The 22541-nt window shown below is 46.9% G+C and overlaps 1 protein-coding gene and 1 pseudogene across 1 annotated transcript in view; one reads left to right on the plus strand and one right to left on the minus strand.

Moving 5' to 3' along the window:
• The window catches only part of Trap1 (TNF receptor associated protein 1), a 39602-nt gene that overhangs the window by 12177 nt on the left and 4884 nt on the right, over positions 1-22541 (plus strand). The window contains exons 2-12 of the mRNA XM_010644064.2: positions 1525-1689; positions 2376-2458; positions 3551-3691; positions 8211-8282; positions 9206-9366; positions 10557-10666; positions 11395-11468; positions 12237-12392; positions 14229-14349; positions 16334-16403; positions 20788-20935. Coding sequence (XP_010642366.1) covers positions 1525-1689; positions 2376-2458; positions 3551-3691; positions 8211-8282; positions 9206-9366; positions 10557-10666; positions 11395-11468; positions 12237-12392; positions 14229-14349; positions 16334-16403; positions 20788-20935 — 1301 coding nt within the window. The remainder of the gene's footprint in view (positions 1-1524; positions 1690-2375; positions 2459-3550; positions 3692-8210; positions 8283-9205; positions 9367-10556; positions 10667-11394; positions 11469-12236; positions 12393-14228; positions 14350-16333; positions 16404-20787; positions 20936-22541) is intronic.
• LOC117284132 lies at positions 4841-5145 on the minus strand (annotated as a pseudogene).

A 22541-nucleotide genomic window follows, 5' to 3' on the forward strand; every position in this document is an offset into this window, starting at 1 on the left:
AAGTCTGTTCAGCCATGTGTTCTGAGCCAAGCATTCAGGCTGACTTGGTATATGCTGGAGTCATAGTGCTATAAGTAGAACTTGAATCCAGATCCCATCCCTTCCCAGAGGCTGAATTTAGTTCTCCTCCTCTTGACATCTTGATTACAGGCCTCACGTGTCCTATAGTGTTTTACAGCAGAGGCCAGACAGCTCATATTCCCAAGTATGCCCTTGGTGCTGTCCCTGGAAAGCAGCAAGGCATTGTGGCTGCCCAGGTTATGCCGCTCGGCAGCTCTGAGACCATTTCTTCTCTCTGCCCAGGGCTGGCTCTGCATGGGTTACAGAGACCTGCACACCTTGGCCTGTGTGAATTGCAATTCTTTAATACCAGATGTCACTTAATTCCAGAAGAAACTGTTCAAAAGTTTTTTTAACTGTATAAATAAAATGGGACTAGAGAACAAAATATTTACCCTGGGTAGAAATTGAATATTGTCTGAATTGGAAGTAGACATTTTCAGTGTTTTCTACACAGACATAAAGTCCAGGGTTGTGTGATTATAAGTCCAAGAATAAGCCAAAAGAATAGGTGAGTTTTGTTTTTTTGTTTGTTTGAGACAGGGTCTCGCTATGTAGTTGAGACTGACCTGGAACTCACTATGTGGCCCAGGCTGGTCTCAAACTCACAGTGGTCCTCCTGCCTCAGCCTCCCAAGTGCTGGGATTACAGGCGTGCGCCACCATGCCCAGCTGAATAGGTGAGTTTTTAATTATCTTTTAGGGATATAGAAATTAATATATTAATTTTTTCCCCCTGGTACCAGGAATCAAACTCAGAACCTTGTGCTTGCCAGGAAGGCATGGTGCCACTGAGCTATGTTCCTGGCCCTTGATATATTAATTTTTAAAACCTATTTATTTCTGGTCACTCCTTATTGTTCCTTTCCATCCGTTACAGATTTGCAAGGAAGAGCACTGCATTCATTTAGATCTAGTTGTCCACAAGGAAAATTCTACTGAACATTTACATATCCTTGAGACCAGTGTTCATCGGACATCTGCTGAGTGGCTCTGGGGCCCTGACCTGCTGGCATCTAGGGCTAGCGAGTGGTGCCATGACTCAGTTCAGCCTGCTGGGTAGAGTGCAGGGTCTGTGTGGTGTCTGTGGCACCAAAGGCTGAGGGAGGATGAGTATAGACAGCATCAGGAATCAGCTTCACCAGGTGAGCTGTGTCTCCCCTCACTGTGCTTTTCAGGAGGCTTCTGGGCCCTTGGGGCTGTGCAGGAAGTCATGCTAAGTGAGTGTGATCCTCTTCTTGTTGCCAGGTAGAACAGAGGACCAGCCGCTTTTCAGTAAAACCTATGTGATACTCGACAAGTGTAAGGAAATGTCACAGATGTCATCAGTTTTCGTTCTTCTTTTGAACAGTGTGACTTAGAGAAATCCACATTAACCTCTGCTTCAAAGACTAGATGTGGATAAATTAGCACAGTCTTCCCCTGAATATTAATTTTCATCTTTTCTGTATGTTTGTCTTTTCAGGAAAGCCAATTCTGTGTTCTCAGAGGTCCGCAGTCCAGTTCAGGAGCCCCTGGCAACAACTATCTTCTAGCTTCTATGCAGGACGGCCATACAGCACACAGGCTGCTGAGGACGAGAAGGAGGAGCCCCTGCACTCCATCATAAGCAGCTCAGAGGCAGTGCAGGGTAGGTACTCAGCCAGAGCTGATCTGTGTAGCCTCTCTTGGTTCACTGCCCGCTTACAAGGGACAGGTTTAAGGTAGAGGCAGTGCCTCCTGTCCCCAGCAGCACTCAGGTGTGGGTTTTCCAGATTACAGAATCTGCTTCCCTCCCAGCTAGGAACTTCATGCTTTCTCCGGGTGCGTCTTGCCCCCTCTGGTGGTAGCCCAGGAATCTGCCCAGTGGCGGTACACGGCACATCTGCTAGTAATCAGGAAAGCTGGACAGGAAATGAGCATTGGCTCCACTTGGCAGGACTGTGTTCTGCAGTGTAAGGCAGGCTCTTGAGCCAGGCCCAAAGGGGCTCCGTTTCTGGCTTTTAGATGAAAAGAAGTGTTAAAAAGAAAAGTGGGGCTTTCTTGTTATTTTGCTTTCTAAATAACTTATTAGAACACTACTTTGTTTTTTAATAACATGCGGTCTGGCTGTTAGGACAGACCTGCGTGAGCTCACAAGAACTTTGATCCACTAGAGGTGCTTTTGGCCTCAGCTGAGAAAGGAGCCACTTTGTTCCTGTCGACTTTTGTCTGTGTTTGCTCTTCAAATATGTTTAAAATTCAGAACCTTAAACCTCCTTTTAAATAATACGTAGCATGTTCTTCCACAAATACAGAACTGAAATTTTATTGGTTGTATCTGTGATTCATTACCAGGTTCCATCTCCAAACACGAATTCCAGGCAGAGACAAAGAAGCTGTTGGACATTGTGGCCTGTTCCTTGTACTCAGAAAAAGAGGTAGTATGCATGTTTGCAACTCTCAGGGCTAGCAATCGTTCTGGCAAACTGCTTTCAAAACATCCTGCATTAGCTTAGCTGTGAAAATGTGTTAGACTGTGGACAGACCTTGATTTTAATCTGCTAGTGAGAGTATTTTTCCAAAATCTGCTTTGGTTTCATGAATAAGTGTATCTGGATGATTCTTTGAGCCAGATTGATTCTGGAAGTTAATTGAATTTTGCTGGTTTTTAAATCCCCCAGACACTGTCAGGGCGCTCTGCTGTCAGGATGCTCAGGGGTCCCTGTGTTTAATTGCCTCTATACCTGGTATGGAAGGAATTGGCAGTTGAGGAAGAAGACATCCCTACCCTTTGTGGAGTTAAAACTCATTTAGGGGTTACAGGACTTAGAAAAAGTAGTGAAGGTCAAATAGGCTATCAGATCCATACTGGCTACTGCCAGGATGCTAAGAAGATTTTGAAGAAGGATAAAGTGTAATATTACCAAACTCAAAGGGGCTTTTTAGGAAATGTGTTCAGATCTTGTTCTGTCTGTTCACCATCTACTCCTCTGCTCTATGAGCTACAGCACTTGAATGGGAGCTTTGTGTGAGGCAGAATTGCCTTTTACACCCGAAGAGGTCTGTAGGGCCTGTGGCCACCTTTCCTGTGGAAGGTGGCGGTCATGATGTTTGATCACCTGCACTGGATGAAATGAAGCAGTGAATCTCTTTTCTTGGATTAGGAAAGAGATGGGTGGGAGGCAGTGTCATCTCTTGTGTAGGAATTGGGAAAGAAACAGCTCCTCATGGGATCCTTCTTAAGTTTGAGTTATGAGGTGGACATACAATTTAGGCTTGACTGGAAATCCTGAAAGGAAAGATACTAGTCAGACTCAGCTTGTCACGAAAAGCTGTGCTGGAGAGTGGTGAACACTGCCCCTTTAGCGGCTGTGTGGCCTGCCCAGAGGAGCTGTTTGATTGCACTGGGGGTCTTTGTCTGAAGACTGAGTATTCTGTGGTAAATCTCTGACTTCTAGCTGTTGCAAAGGCAGCTGGTCAGCCACATGCACAGAGTCCTTCACCCTCCTTCCTCCTGCTTTTGTTCCCAGGTGTTCATACGGGAGCTCATATCCAATGCCAGTGATGCTCTGGAAAAATTGCGGCATAAACTGGTATCTGATGGCCAAGCATTGCCAGAAATGGAGATTCACCTACAGACTGACACTGAGAAAGGAACCATCACAATCCAGGTATTTTTTTCTTGATGCCCAGGTGTACGGCAAATGCCCTGCCTTGTAGAGGATGACCAGGCCAGCCTGGGAATCAGTGGTTCTGATTCACCTGCTGACAGAGGGAAATCACACTGCATTCCAGTGAAGTCCGGCTCAGGTGGCGTGCTGACCATCTTTCCTTTTCTGAGACTTTTGTTCTAATTTACCATAATGCACTTGTTTGTCATAGGAAATTTGGAAAATATAGGAGGCAGAAGAGAAGAAAATTTAAAATCATCAATATGTGGCATGCCTTTTTATTATCTTAGTAATGTCCCCTGCCTTCTCCGAGTACCAGGGATTGAACTAGGACCTTGCGTTTTCGAGGCAGGCACAGTGCCACTGAGCTAAGTCCTCAGCCCTTTTAGTGATGTTTTTGAAGGGCAAAAGGTTTTTGTTATCGTTATTGTTATTGTAGTGCTGGTTATTACATTTTTTGTTTTTTGTTTTTCTTAGCACAGTATCAAACCCAGGGCCTTATACTGGCTAGGTAAGGACTCCACTAAGCTACATCCCCAAGCCCCTTAAGTTTTTTAATTTTTAAGAATTTTGTAACTTAGTGTGTGTGTGTGTGTGTGTGTGTGTGTGTGTGTGTGGTGCTAGGGATGGAACCCAGGCCTTCTTGGCTGTTAGGCAAGTATTGTACCCGGGAGCTAACCCCTAACCCCAATTTTGTTTGTTTGGTTGGTTAATTGGTTTTTTGAGATAGGGTCTCACTATGTAGTTGAGAGTAACCTGGAATGCATTATGTAGCCCAGGCTGGTCTCGAATTCACAGCAATCCTCCTGCCTCAGCCTCCCGAGTACTGGGATTACCGGCGTGCACCACCATACCTGGCTCTAACCCCAGTTTTTAATTGAAGGAAGTCGTTATCACTTTTTCTTTTATGCTTCATGCTTTTAGTGATCTAAAAAAAATTTTTTTTTAAATGCAACATGCAAACTTTATTTAACAAAAGTAACAGGTAACATCAAACAGGCACTTTCATTAAAAGAAAAACTATCCAGAAGAACTGTCTTAAACACCTTACAATAACCCATTTGTTGCATTTAACTGAGTTCTGTTGCTGTGAATACAGCTCACGCACAGATATGGATGAATGATTTGTACATTTTTCAAGTATTCACTGAATACTACTTTATATACACATATACATTAAATTTGAAAAAGATTTAACTGTTGATCCAAGATATACTTCATTTTTGTTGCTCTTTTGGAAGAGGTCATCTAAAAAGAATATGCGGTTCTGGCTCATGAATCACGTAATGAACCCAGCCCAGACTCTGTTGAACACCAAGTGGTCTCCACTACTCTTCAGGCACTGGATGAGATTTGCGCACTTGCTTGGCCAATTCTCTGGGTAACGTGACGTGCTGGTCCTCATGGTGCTTGTCGAAACACTTGTCTGAGTAGTGAATCTGCTTATGGGCCATCCTGCTGGAGCGCAGCCAGGTGAAAAGGAAGTGAATGCAAGATCAACGCGAGCTCAGACAGTGTCCTCCTCACGCGAGGGCAACCGCTTGAATGAGACCCATAATCTAAAAATTTTTTTACCGCCTATAAAGTCAGAATTTTCTCCTATGTTTTCTTCTGAAAGGGTTTTTGGGAGTTTGACTGAGTACTGGGGATCAAACAGGGACATTCTGCCACTGAGCTATATCCCCAGCCCTTTGCTGTTTTGTTTTTTTTAATTGAGTTTATTGGTACATTCTAGGTAGACAGTATAGTTACATTCATTACTGGGATCTTGTACCTTTACATGCCAGGACTTTGCTGTTTTTTATCTTGAGACAGGATCCCACTAAGTTTTCCAGGCAAGACTTGAACTTGCAGTTCTCCTCTGAGAACTATGCCTCCAGCATGGGATTACAGGAGTGTGTGTACCACACCTGGGTCTTTTAGAAGTTGTATAGTTACAACTCCTACATTTAAATCTGTGCACCATCTCAAGCAAATTTTTGCATGCAGTATGAGGTCAGGGTTGGGACTGATTTTGTTCATGTGGCTCTAGTATTGTCTGTTTAAAGGCTTCCATCCCCACCGCATTGTCTTGGGACCTGGCCAGAAGTCAAGTGACATGCTCCCCACAGCTCTGTCTGGGCACATTTGATTCTTTGATCTGTATTCTCTATTTGTCCTAAAATACTCATGCAGACTGTTTTACTATTGTAGCTTTATAGTAAGTCTTAAAATTGGTTAGTATAGGGGCCAGGGATTTAGCTCAGTGGTTCACCTGCCTGCCTTGCAAGCGCAAGGACCCGAGTTCAATCCCCGGTACCAAAAAAAAAAAAAAATGGGAAAGTATAAATTCTCCAACTTTGTTCTTTTTCAAAATATTCCAAGCCAGGCATAGTAGTACACACCTATAATCCTAGCTACTCAGGAGACTGAGGAAGGAGGATCACAAGTTTAAGACCAGAGCAATTTAGCAAGACTCTATCTCTAAATAAACAAGGGCTGGAGATGTAGCTCAGTGCCCCTGTGTTCAATCCACAGCACTGGGAAAAAAAGTCTAGGCGCTCTTGAGTTGTATAAAATAGGATGAACTTGTCATTTTCTAAAATCTATAGATTTTCATTAGGATTGCAGTGAGTCTAGTTTAATTTGGGAAGAATTCAAAATGCATTGAAAACAGGTTTTTTTTTTTTTTGGTACCGGGGATCGAACTCGGGTCCTTGTACTTGCAAGGCAGGCGGTGGAACCACTGGACTAAATCCCCAGCCTGAAAACAGGAATTCTTTATATCAACCTAATATGAACCTTTCCCTTCGGATTTTGTTGCAAATTATGGTATGTTGAAATAAAATATTTCAATGCAAATTATGTTTAAGCTGGATGTGTTGGTACACACCTGTAGTCCCAGTTCTCAGGAGGCCTTGGCTACATAGTGAGTTCAAGGCCAGCCTGAACTACATATTGGGGGGGAAAGAAAAGTAAGTTATATTTAATGATTAGTGTCAACTAGAAACCATACCCAGCAGGCTGGGTAATTTATAAACAAAAATTGTTTACTACAGTTTTGGAGATTAGGAAATCCTCAGTCAAGTTGCCAGCAGATGTGTCTTTCTGTGTATCTTCAGTTGGCAGAAGGGACAAACAGGCTTGCTAGAGGCCTCTTTTTGTGGGGTAAGGAGTTGAGACTCTCACTATATAATTCAGGCTGTTCTTGAACTCACTGTGTATCCCAGGCTGGCCTCAAAGTCAAGACAGTCCTCCCAAGTGCTTGAATTACAGGCATTTACCACCATGCCTGGCTTGGAGGCCTCATTTTTAATGGCACTCACTAGTCCTATTCCTAAGGACAGTAGCTCATGACCTGCACCACCCAAAGTCCCAGCTCCTCTCACCATTACCTGGAGGACACCAGCATTCAGAGCACAGCAACTTGCTGCAGGAGAGGAAGAGCTTCTGCACCTAGGGAGAGCTACAGTTGCTCTGGGACAGCACTGGTAAAGGTAACAGGTGTCCCCTTACCTGCTTCTCCCAAGGACCTATAGTCCTTATACCTTCCATGACAGCCACCAAAGGAGAGAACCAGAGTGTGTGTGTGTTTGGACAGGCCCTCACCTCAGTAACAGGTGCTACACATTTTCCTCTGAGTTGCTGATTTAGTATATTCTCAGGATCAGCTTTTATTCTTATTTTTGGTGCTAGGATGGAACCCAAGTCCTGCCACCATGTGTTTTTTGTTTTGTTGTTGTTTGGTTGGTTGGTTGGTTGGTGGTCTTTTTTTTGTGTACTGGGGATCGAACTCGGGTCCTTGTACTTGTGAGGTAGGCATTGGAACCACTGGGCTAAATCCCTGGCCCTGTTGTTTTTTTTGAAACAGGATCTCACTATGTAGTTGAGACTGACCTAGAGCTCAGTATGTAGCCCAGGCTGGTCTTGAACTCACAGGGATCCTCCTGCCTCAGCCTCCCGAGTGCTGGGATTACAGGTGTGTGCCATTACACCCGGCTCGTGTGTGTGTGTGTGGGGGGTTGAGGCAGGGTCTCACTATGTAGTTGAGACTGACCTGGAACTCACTATGTAGCCCAGGCTGGTCTCAAACTCAAAGCAATCCTGCCTCAGCCTCCCGAGGGCTGGGATTACAGGCCTGCGCCACCACACCTGGCTCATGTGTGTTGCTTTAATGTTGATTCCTTCTGTCCCTTCCAGTTTTCTCTTGAGGAGTTGCGGCTTACATGCCTGGACTTGGGCTTTTGTGATGAGCATGGGGTGTGCTCCCTGGCCCATCTGGCTGGTGTCAATGAAGCCATCTGTATCCACCTAATCACTCTGTCACACAGACATCATCTCCACACACTTCAGAAAGGATGCTGGCCTTCCCAAACAGAAACGGGTGACAAGACCGCTCCATCTATGAAAAGCCCCAGGCATATGTGCCCATCTGAGCCAAAGCAGGTGGCACTAGAGGAGCTCTGTGGCAGAGTCACTGACTGCAGCCCTTACCCCAATTCTCAGAGCTATGTTTGGCATTTAGTGTCTCTTTCCTCAGGACACTGGCATCGGGATGACACAGGACGAGCTGGTATCCAACCTAGGCACGATTGCCAGGTCAGGCTCAAAGGTAAGCGCAGGCACAGACTCTGTCCTGTAGGGTGACCCTGGGAGCCAGGTAGAGTAAGGACATGACCAGGTGAGTGACCTTGTTTCATTTCAGTGCCACTGGAACCTCTAGTAGTTTTTGGTAGTGTGTATATTGTACATTTTATACATGAAAGAGTTGAAGCAGGCACTCTCTCCAGAGCTCTAAACTGTAGTCCATAGGTTCATGGCTGCCTGCGTCTATAACCTGCCGTACCACCTGCTAAAGCTTTTCTGCAAAGTAATTATTTGGTACTTTCGGGGCCTGGGATATAGCTCAGTGGTGCTGTGCCTGCCGGGCAAGTGTAAGGTCCTGAGTTCAATCTCGAGTACCAGACAAAAAAATTATTTGGCACTTTCTCATGCTGCTTGTTGTACTTGACACAGATGGCCTAGAGAGGGAGCTTACTTCTTTATTATATTAATTTTTAATTTTTTGAGGGGTGGAGTTTTGAGACAGGGTCTCTCTTTGTAGTACAGGCTGGCCTTGAAATTGCAGTGATCCTCCTGCCTCAGCCTCCTGAATGCTGGGATTTTTTTTTTAATTGAGTTTATTGGTACATTTTAGGTATACAGTACAGTTACATTCATCATTGGGATCTTGTAACTTTACATGACAGGTCTAGGTTCTCATTTTTTCCCCTTGTCCCTGCCCTCCCTTCACCCCCTCCTCCCCTCCCATTTACAAACACTTTATTTCTATTTTTTCATTTCTGAGCTGGGATTACAGGCATGTGCCACTACTCCCAGCATTGCTTAGTTTTTATGCATTTGGTGGTGGTGTGGAGAGTTGTCATTGTGGTTGTTCAGAATTTCCTGTGCTGGAGGAACATGTATAGAAGTCACGTATGCCAGCTCCAGTGCAGAAGGGAGCAGCCTCCTCCTGACGAGCCTTTGCCACTACAGGCCTTCCTGGAAGCACTACAGGACCAGGCGGAGGCCAGCAGCAAGATCATTGGCCAGTTTGGAGTGGGTTTCTACTCAGCCTTCATGGTGGCTGATAGAGTGGAGGTCTATTCCCGCTCTGCGGCTCCAGGAAGTCCAGGCTACCAGTGGCTTTCAGATGGGTAAGTGAATGAGGAGCAAGCCCACCTCACACAGGGACTTGGAGTCAGGTATTACCTGATGTGCATGTTGGAAATTACCACGAAATTTGGAAACCGAGGAAATGCAAACAGGCATGTTCTGAGCTGTTCAAATGAAATCTGATTCTTACTTTGGGCAGACATTTCCTTTGGGACCCTAAAAGGCCTGTGGTTAGTAACCAGTCTCTGCTCTGCAGTCCTGGCCTGTCCAGGCTCAGCTCCTCCACACAATGGGACGCCCTTTCTCCCAGTCCCCCACTGAGCATCCTTCTCCAGCCTCTTGCCCAGAGGGGCACATCTGCCTGGGGCTTCTCTGTGGATGGAGTAGCCTTGTCACCTGATTCTGTCTGGGCAGGCCAGCACCCTCTCCCAGATACTTGGAGACGATGTTGGTCTGACAGGGTGATTAGGTGGATTTTATTTTATTTTTATTTATTTTTTGGTTTTTTAAAGACGGTCTCACTGTGTAGCCCAGGCAAGCCTGGAACTAGTGATGATGCTCCTGTTTCAGCCTCCCGAGTGCTGGGATTTCAGGCGTGCACCCTAGGTAGATATTCTAAAGCAGCTTCAGGAGGTATTTGAGGAAAATGGTACCTTAGCCAAATTTGGGGCTTAAAACTTCCTTTCTTGATGATTTGCTGCTGCATCTAGCAGCACCACAGGGCAAGAATTAGGCCCCTGTGCAGCTTGTACCTGACCCCGTCTGCACTGAGGCTCCATAAATTCCATGAAAGCAGTGTTCAGTGTGGACACAGCCAGGTGTCGGGGCCTACTCTCTCCCTGCATTTCTGCAGTGCTTCTGCCCCTCTCAGCCCAGCCTCTTCCGGAGTCTGAGACAACACAGCAGGTGGGTTTTATTCCTCAGGCACCTGGTGCCCATGTGAGCTGCGCCAGGCTCCAACACCCTGAGGCTGCTGAGTCACACAGGCCCAGGAGGTTCTTCTAGGAGACTCTCAAGGTAGCTGGGGGACTCACACTCAGTACTGCAGCCAGTGGTCCTTATCCCCTGATGTCCATTTGGTGGCCTGAGAGGCTCTGCTGGGGTCGACCCAGAGGATATGTCCTCTCTGCGTGCTGCCTTAGGAAAATTCCAAGAATCGCACTGAATTTATCATAAAAGGTTTTTAAGTAGTGTTGTGTGGGACTGCCTGGTCCTTTCCTTTGTGTTTTAGCTCTGGAGTGTTTGAAATCGCTGAAGCTTCTGGTGTTAGAACTGGGACGAAAATTATCATCCACCTCAAATCAGAATGCAAAGAGTTTGCCAGCGAGGCCCGGGTTCGAGGTAAGGGAGCTGGGCCCTAGAGGGGTGGGCACAGGCACATTGACAAGGCTCCTCCTGCATGAACATGTGGACAAAGTGGAGTAGAGCTAAATTTAGCATTTGGCCTCTGGTTTGGTGGAAGATGGAGTCCCCACTGGCTCTGTGCTGGGGACTTTGCAGGCAAGGCTTACAGCACACACGGCACCACCTTCATTCTTACAAATGGTGCTTTTGGTGATGTTAGTCCTGCTGTGAGGTCTCGGGTCCTCGTGTACCTGCCTGGTGGAACTTCTTTTATTGTTGAGTTTTGTTTTTTGATACCGGGGATCAAACTTTGCTCGTTGCGCTTGTGAGGCAGACAGTGGAACCACTGAGCTAAATCCCCAACCCTGGTGGAGCATCTGAGATTAGGTGTTCTTGAGAGCTAGAGGGAAACAAGTCCTTCTGTGGCTTGTGTCTTCCTCTGGATCTTCTTGAGCGTTTAAATTGCTGAGCCCTTCCTGGACACAGCATTAGCTCCTCAGGCTGGGGGCTCTTATCTAGAGGTCTTCAAAGCCTCACGGTGGACCTGGCTTCAAGAGATCAGCTTCTTCAACTTTTGCCACCCGCTGTGTGACCTGGGTGGCACAGATGTCTACTGTGCCCTGGTCCTCCACCTATGAAGTGACACAGCGTGGACCAACCCATCCCAGCAGGCTTGTGCTCACGTGGGACCCCCAGGTCTTCACTGTTGTCTCTGTCTCTTGCAGATGTGGTGACAAAATATAGCAACTTTGTCAGTTTTCCCCTGTACCTCAATGGAAGACGCATTAACACCTTGCAGGTGAGGCCCTGAGCCACCTGCCTGGCTTGGGAAACAAATATATACACCCAAAACATGTATTTGGGGGTGGAGGAGTGCAGGTGACATGATACCTCAGTGTAGGTACAGCCACCAGCCAAGGCTCAGGGGCCATGAGGTGTGAGCCACACTCACAGATTAGGATGTAGTCTCGTAGGGTTTAGTGCATTCTTTGTTATGCAGCTTCCTCCATCACCACTGTTAGTATCCTTTCATCACCCCTCTAAGCAGCCTTGTCTTCAGGAACTTCCTCCTGCTCCCCCTTCCCTGGCCCCTGGCAGCAACAGTCTGCTTTCTTTGTTGCTTTGGACATTTCATGTAGATGGAATCATAAAATACATGGCCTCTGGGATCTGGCTTCTTTCACTGAGCTTAATGTCTTCAAGGTTCAGCTGTGTTTTAGCATGTGTCAGTACTTTGTTCCTTTTTATGGCTGAAAGATACTCTACTGAATGAATGGACCCCACTTTCTTCATCAGCCTGCCCAGTAGACTGTCATTGCGTTATTATCCATTACCCTGAGCTCCACCCACTCCTCATCTCCTAACCCTATATTGGAGGCACTTGTTCCAGAGCCTTTTGCGTGTCTCCCTTGCCCCTACCCTAACCCTGGAGGGAGGAGTCTGCCCTTAGGACCCTGCCCATCTGTGCCAGGAGGCCACTTCAGGCATGTGCTGTGCTAGTTCACTCCATGCCGTCAGTGGGAAGATGTTTCAGATATGATTTCTGTCCTTTGGTCTCCCTTTCTAGGCCATCTGGATGATGGATCCGAAGGAACTCAATGAGTCGCAGCATGAGCAGTTCTACCGCTACATTGCCCAGGCCTATGATAAGCCCCGCTATACCCTGCACTATAAGACAGACGCACCACTCAACATCCGGAGTATCTTCTATGTACCAGAGACGGTGAGGTGCTTGATTTGCTCCAGCACGGCCCTCAGGCACCCCATTGTGCCTCTGGAGTCAGGGCATCCCCACAGCCACAGCATTGTGCCAGTAGTATGCCAGTATGCCACCACAGTGCTTGGCAGGATTAGAGTGGAAGAAAGCAGAGCCTTCTGGGTGTGGAGCATTGGTAATTTCAGTCTCCCGCTGCTTGTGCACAGTGAAAGAACGTTTTATGTGACATCTTTCATGCAGGCCTGGGTGCTGGCCTTTGGAGGCAGACTGGCCTAGATTATCAGGGAGGAGTTGAAGGAATAGCTGCTGGGCTCTCAGCCAGCCTGGCTGTACGGTACAGGGCTGTATCAGTTTTTTTGTAGATGTCCTAGAAGGGCTGTGGCTGGTCCACACTGCCAGTGCCCTCTGTGTGCTTCACCCTGGTTCATGGCAGTGCGTAGAAGCTCAGCCTAGTCCTACAGCAGAGAGGCCTGTTCAGGGCTTCCTCCTCGGCCTTCCTGCCTTCACCTGGGTCTCAGCATCCTCTGGAACTAGGTAGAGATGCTGAGTCTCAGCTTCTGGGGACCACCAGGTGAGAGCCTACACTGTGGCAGAGCCTAGTGCCAATGCAGGGCAGGCACTAGCAGGCCTCCTCTGTGAGGGCTCAGGAAACAGTTTGGCTTTTTAGCCATGCAGTCCCAATAGTAATTGCCAGCCCTGCTTCCATGACTAGCAATCCCCTTGGACAGTGCCACGGCAGACCAACAAGGCAGGGTGCCAGTGAACATGTAGGCACTAAAGATTAAATTCCCTGCCTTTTCACGTTTGGAAATAGTACAATCTGATTTTTTTTCTCTAACCCTTTAAAAATGTAAAAATCATCCTTAGGCCATACACAGATAGGCAGTGAGCTTGTTACGGAAGGAATTGGTAAGTGACACATACAGAGAGGCGCAGAATGGAAGTAAAATAACAAAAAGTTTATTTTGTCGACAAAAGGTCAATCACACCTAAAAGCAGTGTCAGCGATTGATCACATACTGGGTATAGCTTCCCCTTTTATAGGATTTTACAGTCATGATTGCATTCAGGTGGTTACATTTCATTCTCGGTTCACATTGCTGATGTACAAATCATGGTCACAAGACAGTTAAATTTCAACCTGCATGTAGTCCTTCTTTGTAGTTAGGGAGTTTACCTTTAAGATTCCTAGCTATTTATTCTAGCCCAAGGGAAGGGGGTGTTCCCAATCAGCAAAGCAAAGTTAACAGTGGTTCTTTACTTCTTGACCTTTACAATCTGGTTTACAAAACTTTGTAGATTGGGGGGGGGTCTCGATGTGCTCTGTTATCTCAGGATGAGACCAGATGTCCCCTTCTAGGGTTAATGCCTCCCGTGTCTGTCAATTTTGAACTAAACAAAGCAGATTTCAGCTAGAAGAGCAGAAGTCATCCTACAATTTCCTAACACTTTGTAGGTCTTGGTTGTTCACAAAAGTTTTCTCTATCAAGCTGCCTATGGCTTGTGGTCTCCTGACCCCTAGGCAAGGTTTGGGTCTATCTCCGGGAAATGCTATCCTCAGTATTTTATATCCTCTGCAGGGAGTGGCTTGGGGAGGGCAGCAGCTACCTAGAGAAGCCATCCCATCCCCACAAACCCCAATATGGTGGGGGTGTTTTGTCTGGACTTAAGGCTTCTGATGGAGCATTGTCTCTTCTGGCCTTTCTTGCCCACTAGGTGTATCACCCAGGGCAACCTTTGGCAGGGCTGGCTTTCTGAGAGCATCTTGTCATCAGGCTCTGCCTCCCTGAGGCTGATGTATATTTCTGATTGCCACCTGACCTTGTCTTTCCTTGCCCCCAGAAACCATCCATGTTTGATGTGAGCAGGGAGCTGGGCTCCAGTGTTGCACTGTACAGCCGCAAAGTCCTCATTCAGACCAAGGCTGCAGACATCCTGCCCAAGTGGCTGCGCTTCATCCAAGGTACGGTGGCCAGGAGAAGGCTGCGTAGGGCGCCCAGGAAGCTTCCCGGCCTCAGCACCACTGACGGCTGAGGGGAGGATAGCGGGTGTTCAGTGGAGTTCATTCCGTGTGTGGAAATAGAAGGGTCAGATTTATGCATGAATTGAGTTGAACTTGAGTTTCGAGTTTAGTAAAGAATTTAGCATTTAGAACTTCTCTAGGCACACTGTGCGCTCATAGTTAAGAGGTTTTTAAAGATTGTATCGATACAGTTAGATACACGTGATGGTCACACTCATCACAGGAAATTTGTACCTGTACCTGTGCCTGACACACCTTGGTTCCTTTTTTCTGCATTCCCTCATCTCCCTTCACCTTCTTTCACTCCTTTGTCACAAAAGCTGTTTCCATTTTTTTCCTTTTCCCATTTTTTTCTTTTCCTTTCCTTCCTTTTCCCCTCCCCACTCTCTAGTATACTTTCCTTTTGAACAGTTTCTTCCTGTTTTACAATATCTGTTATGCATTTTGGTCTTCATTTACTTTTCAGTTTCTCACATCGGAAACATAATGTGACATTTATACGTGCGTCTGATTTATTTCACTTGGAGTATTGTCTCACGGTGCATCCATTTAGCTATAAATTTCTCAAGTTTATTCTTCATTGCTGAGTAGTACTCTGTTGTATTTAAAAAAATCACATCTTTTGTACTCATTCATTGATCAGTCAGCATTTGGGCTGTTTCTAAGATTTAGCTATTACAAAGTGTGCCACTATAAGCCGGGTGTGGTGACGCATGCCTGTAATCCCAGCACTCGGGAGGCTGAGGCAGGAGGATCGCTGTGAGTTCAAGACCAGCCTGGGCTACCTAGTGAGTTCCCGGTTGATCTCAACTACATAGTGAAATCCTGTCTCAAACCCCCCACCCAAAAAAACAAAAACAAAACACACACTGTGCCATTACAAACATGGGTGTGCATATATCACTATGGTGTGATGCTTTTAATTCTATTTTTTTCCTTTGGCTTTTTTTTTTTTTTGGTACTGGGGATAGAACTCAGGACCTTGCACTTTTGCAAGGTAGTCAGCGGAACCACTGAGCGAAATCCCTGGCCCTCTGTAATATAATTTCAAGTCAGAGATTGTGATGCTCCCTGCCTTGCCTTTGTTGCCCAGAATTGTTCTTGCTATTCTCTGTCTCTTCTGGCTCCTAATGAAATTTAGGATTGTTATCTCAAGTTCTGTAAAGTATGCTAATGGTATTTCAATTGGGATCGCATTAAATCCCAATAACAATGTATTACAATTTTGGGAATATGGCCATTTCACTATATTTGTTCTTCCTGTCCTGGAGCAGCAGATATCTATTTTCTGTTATCTTTGATCTTCTTTTTCAGAGTACTATAGTTTTTAATGTAAAGATCTTTACTTCCTTTGTTGGATTAATTCCTAAGTATTTTTTTTTTTATGCCGTTGTGAAAGGTGTTGCGTTTCTCTAATTTCTCAGTGAGTTATTTGTGTGCAAGAATGCTATTGATCTTTGAATGTTAACTTCATACTTTTTTGAGCCAAGCATGGTGGCACATATGTGTAATCTCAGCATTTGGGAGACTGAGGTAGGAAGAATGCTGCAAGTTTGAGGCCAGCCTGCGTGAGTTCAGGGCCAGAATGAACTACATATTGAGGCACTGTCTCAAAAAAATAAAAATATATTTTTAAAGATAAAATCCAAGGCACATTTGCCAAACATGCCAGGGCAGGCTTCTGAGGCCACAGGGACCCCACCCACCCAGTACAGGGCCACACCCCTACCCTTAGATGTGTCTCGTCCCCAGGCTATACCCACCTGGGGGAAAAGCAGAATAAATACAAGGAGGCCTTGCCTCACGAGGTCCATATAGGGGCCAGGCTGTAGAGAGGGAGGGGCCAGTTAGGAGCAAGGAGGACATGAGTGGTGGTTGACACGTCACAGGCATGGCGAGCCTTGACTTGCCCTGTCCTTCTCAGGTGTGGTGGACAGCGAGGACATCCCCCTAAATCTCAGCCGGGAGCTCCTGCAGGAGAGTGCCCTCATCAGGTAAGCCACAGGCAGACAGCCTGAGTCCTAGTGAGAACCAAGCCCTCCCTGCCCAGTTCTATCCCGCCCCCCTGGCTAGGAGTACAGGAGCCAAGAGTAAAGCATAAGGAGTGAGAAGCCAGGCCTGGGGCCCCTTGCGAGCCCTCTGGGTGCCTATACTGACCTCTGAGGCCTACTCTGTTCCGAAGCAACTCATTCTGTGGTCCAGAGGAATTTAGAACTGGCTAGTCATACTTGGGGCTAAAGAGGGCCAGCCCTCATAGCTATACCAGGCCTCACGATTCTCCGTTCTTATCTCCACCCCACCCAGTCTGGCACCAGACTTTCCAGATAAACTCTACTGAAAACCGAGCTTACTGGCTATTTTCTTCGTAAAGAACACATAGCTCATCCAGTCCTAACCTAGAGATGGCCAGATAGGGGCAGGTTTTAGACTTGGTGCATGGGACAACAGCAACATTGGACATACGGCCTTAAAGCGGCTGAATCGCCCATAAAACACTAAGACATACCATACCGTTAAAGTGCTTCACAGGCTTCTTCTCTTCCATCTTTGAGTGGTTTCTGAATGGACAGACATGGTGATCAGGGTGAGCATGGGCTCTGCTGCTGGCCGTTGCAAGAGGGCGCCCAGATCAAATCCCGGGTCCCTCTCAGCCAGAAGCTGTGGGCAGGAGCTGACCAGTGATGGCTGGGTACGTACTGCCCAGGGCTCCCTTCCTCCACTCATCTTCAGAAGTAGATCCCATCGCGCAGGGTGGTGGCGCACACCTGTAATCCCAGCGTTCCGGGAAGCTAAGGCAGGAGGATTGCAAGTTTAAGCCCAGCCTGGGCTATTTAGGGACTTAGTGAGACTCTCTCAAAAGAAAAAAAAATTTTTAAAGGCTGCAGATGCAATTCATTATATGAAGGCTGTGGACTTAAACCCTAGAATTGTTTAAAAAAAAAGTGGCTCCACATGTGGATTTAAAAATTTTTTTAACATAATTCAAAGTGTATTTATACTATTGTTTCTTTTTTTCTTACATAGTAATTACTTGATTTGGGGTATTTTTCAGTGCTACTAATTTAGGGGGAAGCAGTTTGTTTATTTACTTATTTATTTTTCCCATTAAGTTTATTGGTGCATTTTAGGTATACAGTACGGTTACATTGATCATTAGGATCTTGTGCCTTTACATGATGTATCTTGGTTCTTATTTCTTCCCCATTCTCCTGGCCTCCCTTCACCCTGGAAACAGTTTTTTTAATTACATGGCAGCACATTGCATGAAAATGTATAGTTAAACCAATCTTGGTAGGAAGTTATTTTTCTCATTGAATACAAATATATTGTATAATACATTTTAGAAAGGGGCTTAGTACATTTCACCAGTACTGGCAACAGTGGCCTTGGTGGCATTTCCTGAATCGCCCTCGGGCAGTGCACATGCTAACAGTGGCAGGGCCTTTCTGTGGTTTGTGTCCACATGCTTTGGTTGGTATATTTGCATGAAGGTGCCAAGTGTACCATGGGCCCCTGGGCGGTCCCTCTTTGCTTTGTTTCATGTTAGGGGAAAAGGTTGGGGCTGGTGCTGAAGAATTGTTCCTGGTATTGGGAGGTGCTCTGCTCCCACTTGTGACCTGTCCCCATTGCCCAGCCCAGGTATGAGTCACAGTCAGGGAACTGCACTGGGTCTGGAACTGGGTGAGGCAAGAGAAGATTCCAAAACAGAGTGAAAAGGCTGACTGGGGTTTAGGAAGCTCCAGTGAAATGAAGAAAACCGGCTGGACGTGGCTCTTGGAATCCCAGGGCCTAAACTGGCTGCCTCTCTGTCTCTCTGTTCTGCCCATGGCATTGGTATTTATTCTGCAACACAAGTTGTGCTGCACCCTTCTCATAGCCCTTCGTCCTGTGCTGCAGCTGCTACTTCCCCACATCATAGTTGTGGGGATCACGTTACATTTTGGTCATGCTTTTCATAGAGGAAACTGCATGCATGATCTGGCCGTGGTCCAGCACCTGAGGCTGGGCTCTCTGCCGTGCCATGCCGCAAGAGTGGCATCTGGCCACCTTGTCACTGTATGTGTTGTCAGATTGTCAATGTAGAGCTCATCTTAATCCAGAGTCTGCCTTTATGAGAAGTTTCAAAAGAATCTAAAGAAATGAAGACTTAGAAGTTAAAAGCACCATGGCAAAGAGCATTTCTTTGTGGACCCTTGGAAAGCAATCTATCTTCCTCCTGTTCCACCTCTGCCAGGTGATCAGTGTTTCTAGCCAACAAGGATACCCTTCTGCACAGCTCAGAGCCAGGGTGCAGTAGGGCTGTGTCACCACCACCGTCTGTCCTCGGGACTGTGCAGAGACTGTCACTGTCCCACAGAAGAGGAGGAGCCGTGCCCACGTCCTCAGCCCTTCATTCCCATAGGCAAGGCTAAGTGCCCGGGTTTTCGGAGACCGGGCCAGGCATTCTGTGGCGTGGCCCTGCATTCATGATTGTCTGATGCTCCTGCAAAAGAGCACAAGGGTGGCCTTTATTTACTTGTCCAGTAGCTGGTGCTCACTTTGATATACTTGGTTAAGGGAGTGAAGCAATGTAAATGTCACTCTTTTTCAGACATGCAGTGCATTTATTTATGATATTTAAGTGTTATAATTTATATAGGCCTCTTTTAGTTAAGGGATAATAATCTTATTTATTCTTTTTTTTTTTTCTGGTACTGGGGATTGAACCCAGGAGTTTGAACATGGTCGACAAGTGCTTTACCATTAGCTGCACAGCCAGCAAATCCAGAGTTCAGAAGGAAGAAAGAGGCTAAAATGAATGATGCACTACCTGTGGTAAAAAAGAAGCCAGGAAATTCCTGACAGAGATAAATTACAGCACAGCACGTATGCACGCAAAGGCTGCATGTCCTCACCTCACTGTACTTAGTGTTTATTGTCAAGGCCAGCACTGCCTGCTGCGTGTGAGCACTACAGTGGGATATATTCTGACTACACTGTGATACTGTAGCCTTCCAAGTTGGAATTGTGTGGATCAGAGTATTTACTGCAGTGACATGCAAGGGGCCAAAATTAGGAGCAACTTTATTAATGGGATCACAGGCATGTTTCCTTCCCTCTACAGAAGTTAAATTGCAACATACAAAGTTCCTTTACAGTCCAGCACAGGAGAGCAAGTATGCCTAAATTTATTTAAGCTTTTCTTCCTGCAGTCCTCTCCTGAACCACTTGTCCTTCAGGCACAGGGCAGAGTAAGACAGGACAGCTGTCCTCACCTGTAAAGAGTCCCAGCAGCTCAGGATGGGGGTAGGGCACAGCACAGGGAAAGTGTCCATCAGGGCCAGGGTAGGGAGGAGGCCTGAGAGGAGTGTCAGGGTCCAGGAGAAGAGGAAAGTACATACATGGAGGTGGACAGACAGTGAGTATCACAGCCAAACAGGTGACGAGGTCCCATAGGGAGGGCAGTGGCCATGGTAGATTGGGTACGGGGAGGGGAATAGATCAAATAGGTAATCAGGTAACAAAACAGGTGAAAACCATGTTAAAACTGTAACAAGATGACACTAAAAGGGCATTCCAAACATAGACTAATATCCCAGTGTACCAGCTTAATATTGGAGGTACTTGGGGGAACTCAGTAGGAAATGCGGACAGAAGTGTGCACTTGCACATACACGTCTGTATTCCTAAGCTCCAGACCAGGAGAGCTAGGAGCAGAGACACTCCAGTAGCAATCAGCATTCCCGCTTCCCAGTGCAGATCTGTCCACCGGGCCAGCCAGGCTTCTTGAGAGCAAGCCATGCGGCTCAGAGCTGGGGCAGCAAAGGAGAGGAGCCTGGGCCACCTCATGCTGGCAGAAGTGCTCAGAGCTTGAAGAGACTTGTCAGAGGGACAGCAGCCAGCTCAAAGGTACTCCCACCTGTCAGGGACAATTTGAGAATCAAACTAAATAATGAAGATTGAAGACTGGGAATGTAGACCTAGCATGTGTAAGGACTTAGGTTGAATCCCCAGCACAGAAAAAAAAATTTCCTAGCCACTGTCCACATTTCCCAAATGTCAGGTTTGTTCATAACCATTTTACATCTTATGGGCTGCAGTGAAAGTCCTGACGTATACATTTGTGGTATACTAATTATTTCATATATGCCATCCCTGCAGCTGGAAAAAAGCTGGCACACAAAGGGAAGAACGATTTCAAGGTGTCTTACTCAGTTGGTCTCACCGAGGCTGCATTCCCACCTACGGGGGATGGTGCACTCCACTGGGAGTCTTCCCGCTCATTCTTTTTCACTTTGGCCCCAGAGGTACTGCTGGTCTTAGGTCTTTGGTTACTGGCAGGCCGAACACTTCTCTACCTTTTGTCCCTTTTGCATCACAGACGCTCTTTCTCTGTAGGAAACTCCGAGATGTTCTGCAGCAGAGGCTAATAAAGTTCTTCATTGACCAGAGTAAAAAAGATGCTGAGAAATATGCAAAGTTTTTTGAAGATTACAGCTTGTTTATGAGGGAGGGCATCGTGACCACCGCAGAGCAGGAGGTCAAGGTAGAGTGCTGTCTTGTTTTTTGTTTTTTGTGTTTTTTTTTTTTTTGCCTCCTGAATGCTGGGATTACAAGTGTGTGCCACCGCGTGCAGCTGTAGAGCTGGTTTTCTGAGCCTTTCTCCATCTCCCTCAGCCCTGAAGCTGCAGAGGAAGCTAGTAGACATAGTGACAGGGCAGCAGGGCACCTGACCAATGTCAGGGATCATGATCAGGCCACTGGGCTTCTGGACCTCTGGTGTCAACAAAGCAGGCCTAGCACGTGCCTGTACCCCTGTGTCGTAGATACTGTGCTCATGACTAAAGGGCCGAGCCTCTTCTTCCTGGCCCTGAAGTTGGCGGGAAGAGGGTACACACTGTCTTGGTGGGTGGGGACATCACAGAAAGGCATTGTAAGTCAAAAGTATCTGAGTCCCAGGGTTTGGGAAGGGAGTGCAGTTGTCTTGGTAGGGATATTGTCACCTGACTGGTAGAAGTCTCTTAACACTGTGCTATCGGAGCCAGTAGTCAGTTAATCAAGCAGTGAATTGCTAAAAAATGATACGTTGATTCCCTAAAGATTGAGTGTTTTGAGATAACATTTGTATACCTTGAAATCCATAAGTGTCATCCTCTTGAAACTCCGTTACATTTAGGACACCCACAGTGCTATGCGAGTCCACCACAGTCTCATTCCAGAGCATCTTTCACCCCAGGAGCTGCCTATAGGAGCAGCTCCCCACCCCCACCCAGTCTTGCTGGCACCATGATGGCCCTGTGCTCTCGCTCTCCCAAACACCGGCAAGGGAAGGGGCACAGCCAGACAGTTGGATTCCTAAGGAGGTTGAGCTTCAGGCTGTGGTGTAGAGTGCAGGTCATCCCAGAGCTCGTTGTACTGGCCGGAGATCCCCATTTCTTCATAGTAGCATCTAGCCGCGTTCACTCCATGTGAGGACCTCTTCCAAGTGCGTCATACTTGTGGAGCACATGTGAGCTTACCAGTGAGGACCAAGAGGTACCCATGGGTGTGGGCACAGCTGCTCCTCACCAGGTTGTTCCTGATCCTTGTTGGTCCCTCTCTACATCTGCCTCTATCCACCTGAGTCCCAAGCACGGCACCTTCATTTCAAACTTTCCCAGATGTCCTGTGTACTCTTTCCCCAAGTTCCCACATTTCCTGCCACCTTTCTTTGACTTTCAGAGGTGATGGCTTAGATAAGGTGATGTCTGGGCTGGTGACACCAAGGGCCAGGCTCCCATCTTGGTGCTGCTCCTTCTCCAAGTGCAGCCCACAAAGACCCCAGCAGTCTCATCTGCATCTAGGCCCGCTGGAACTTTTATCACACTTGCCAGAGTTTGTCCCAGCCACTGCTGGCTGCGAGGGAGGCAGGGAGAAGTGGACTTCATGCCTGTGTCCAGGTGCCCACATGGATTGACACTAAGGACAGCGTGAAAACATTGGGGTCAGGAACAGGGCCTACCATGGTCAGGTTCTGGCCACTCCTGGACAGGGTACACATAGCTCTCAGACCCTGGGGCGCCTGAGACGGTGCTTCCAGAGGGCCGTTTGGTTCTTCAGATGGGGTCTCATTGGCAGAGCAAGGACGATCTGAGAGTCTACCGTTGCCCTCA

Source organism: Fukomys damarensis, unplaced genomic scaffold (genome assembly GCF_012274545.1).
Source record: "Fukomys damarensis isolate Sample0158 unplaced genomic scaffold, DMR_v1.0_HiC HiC_scaffold_34, whole genome shotgun sequence".
Classification (NCBI taxonomy): domain Eukaryota; kingdom Metazoa; phylum Chordata; class Mammalia; order Rodentia; family Bathyergidae; genus Fukomys; species Fukomys damarensis.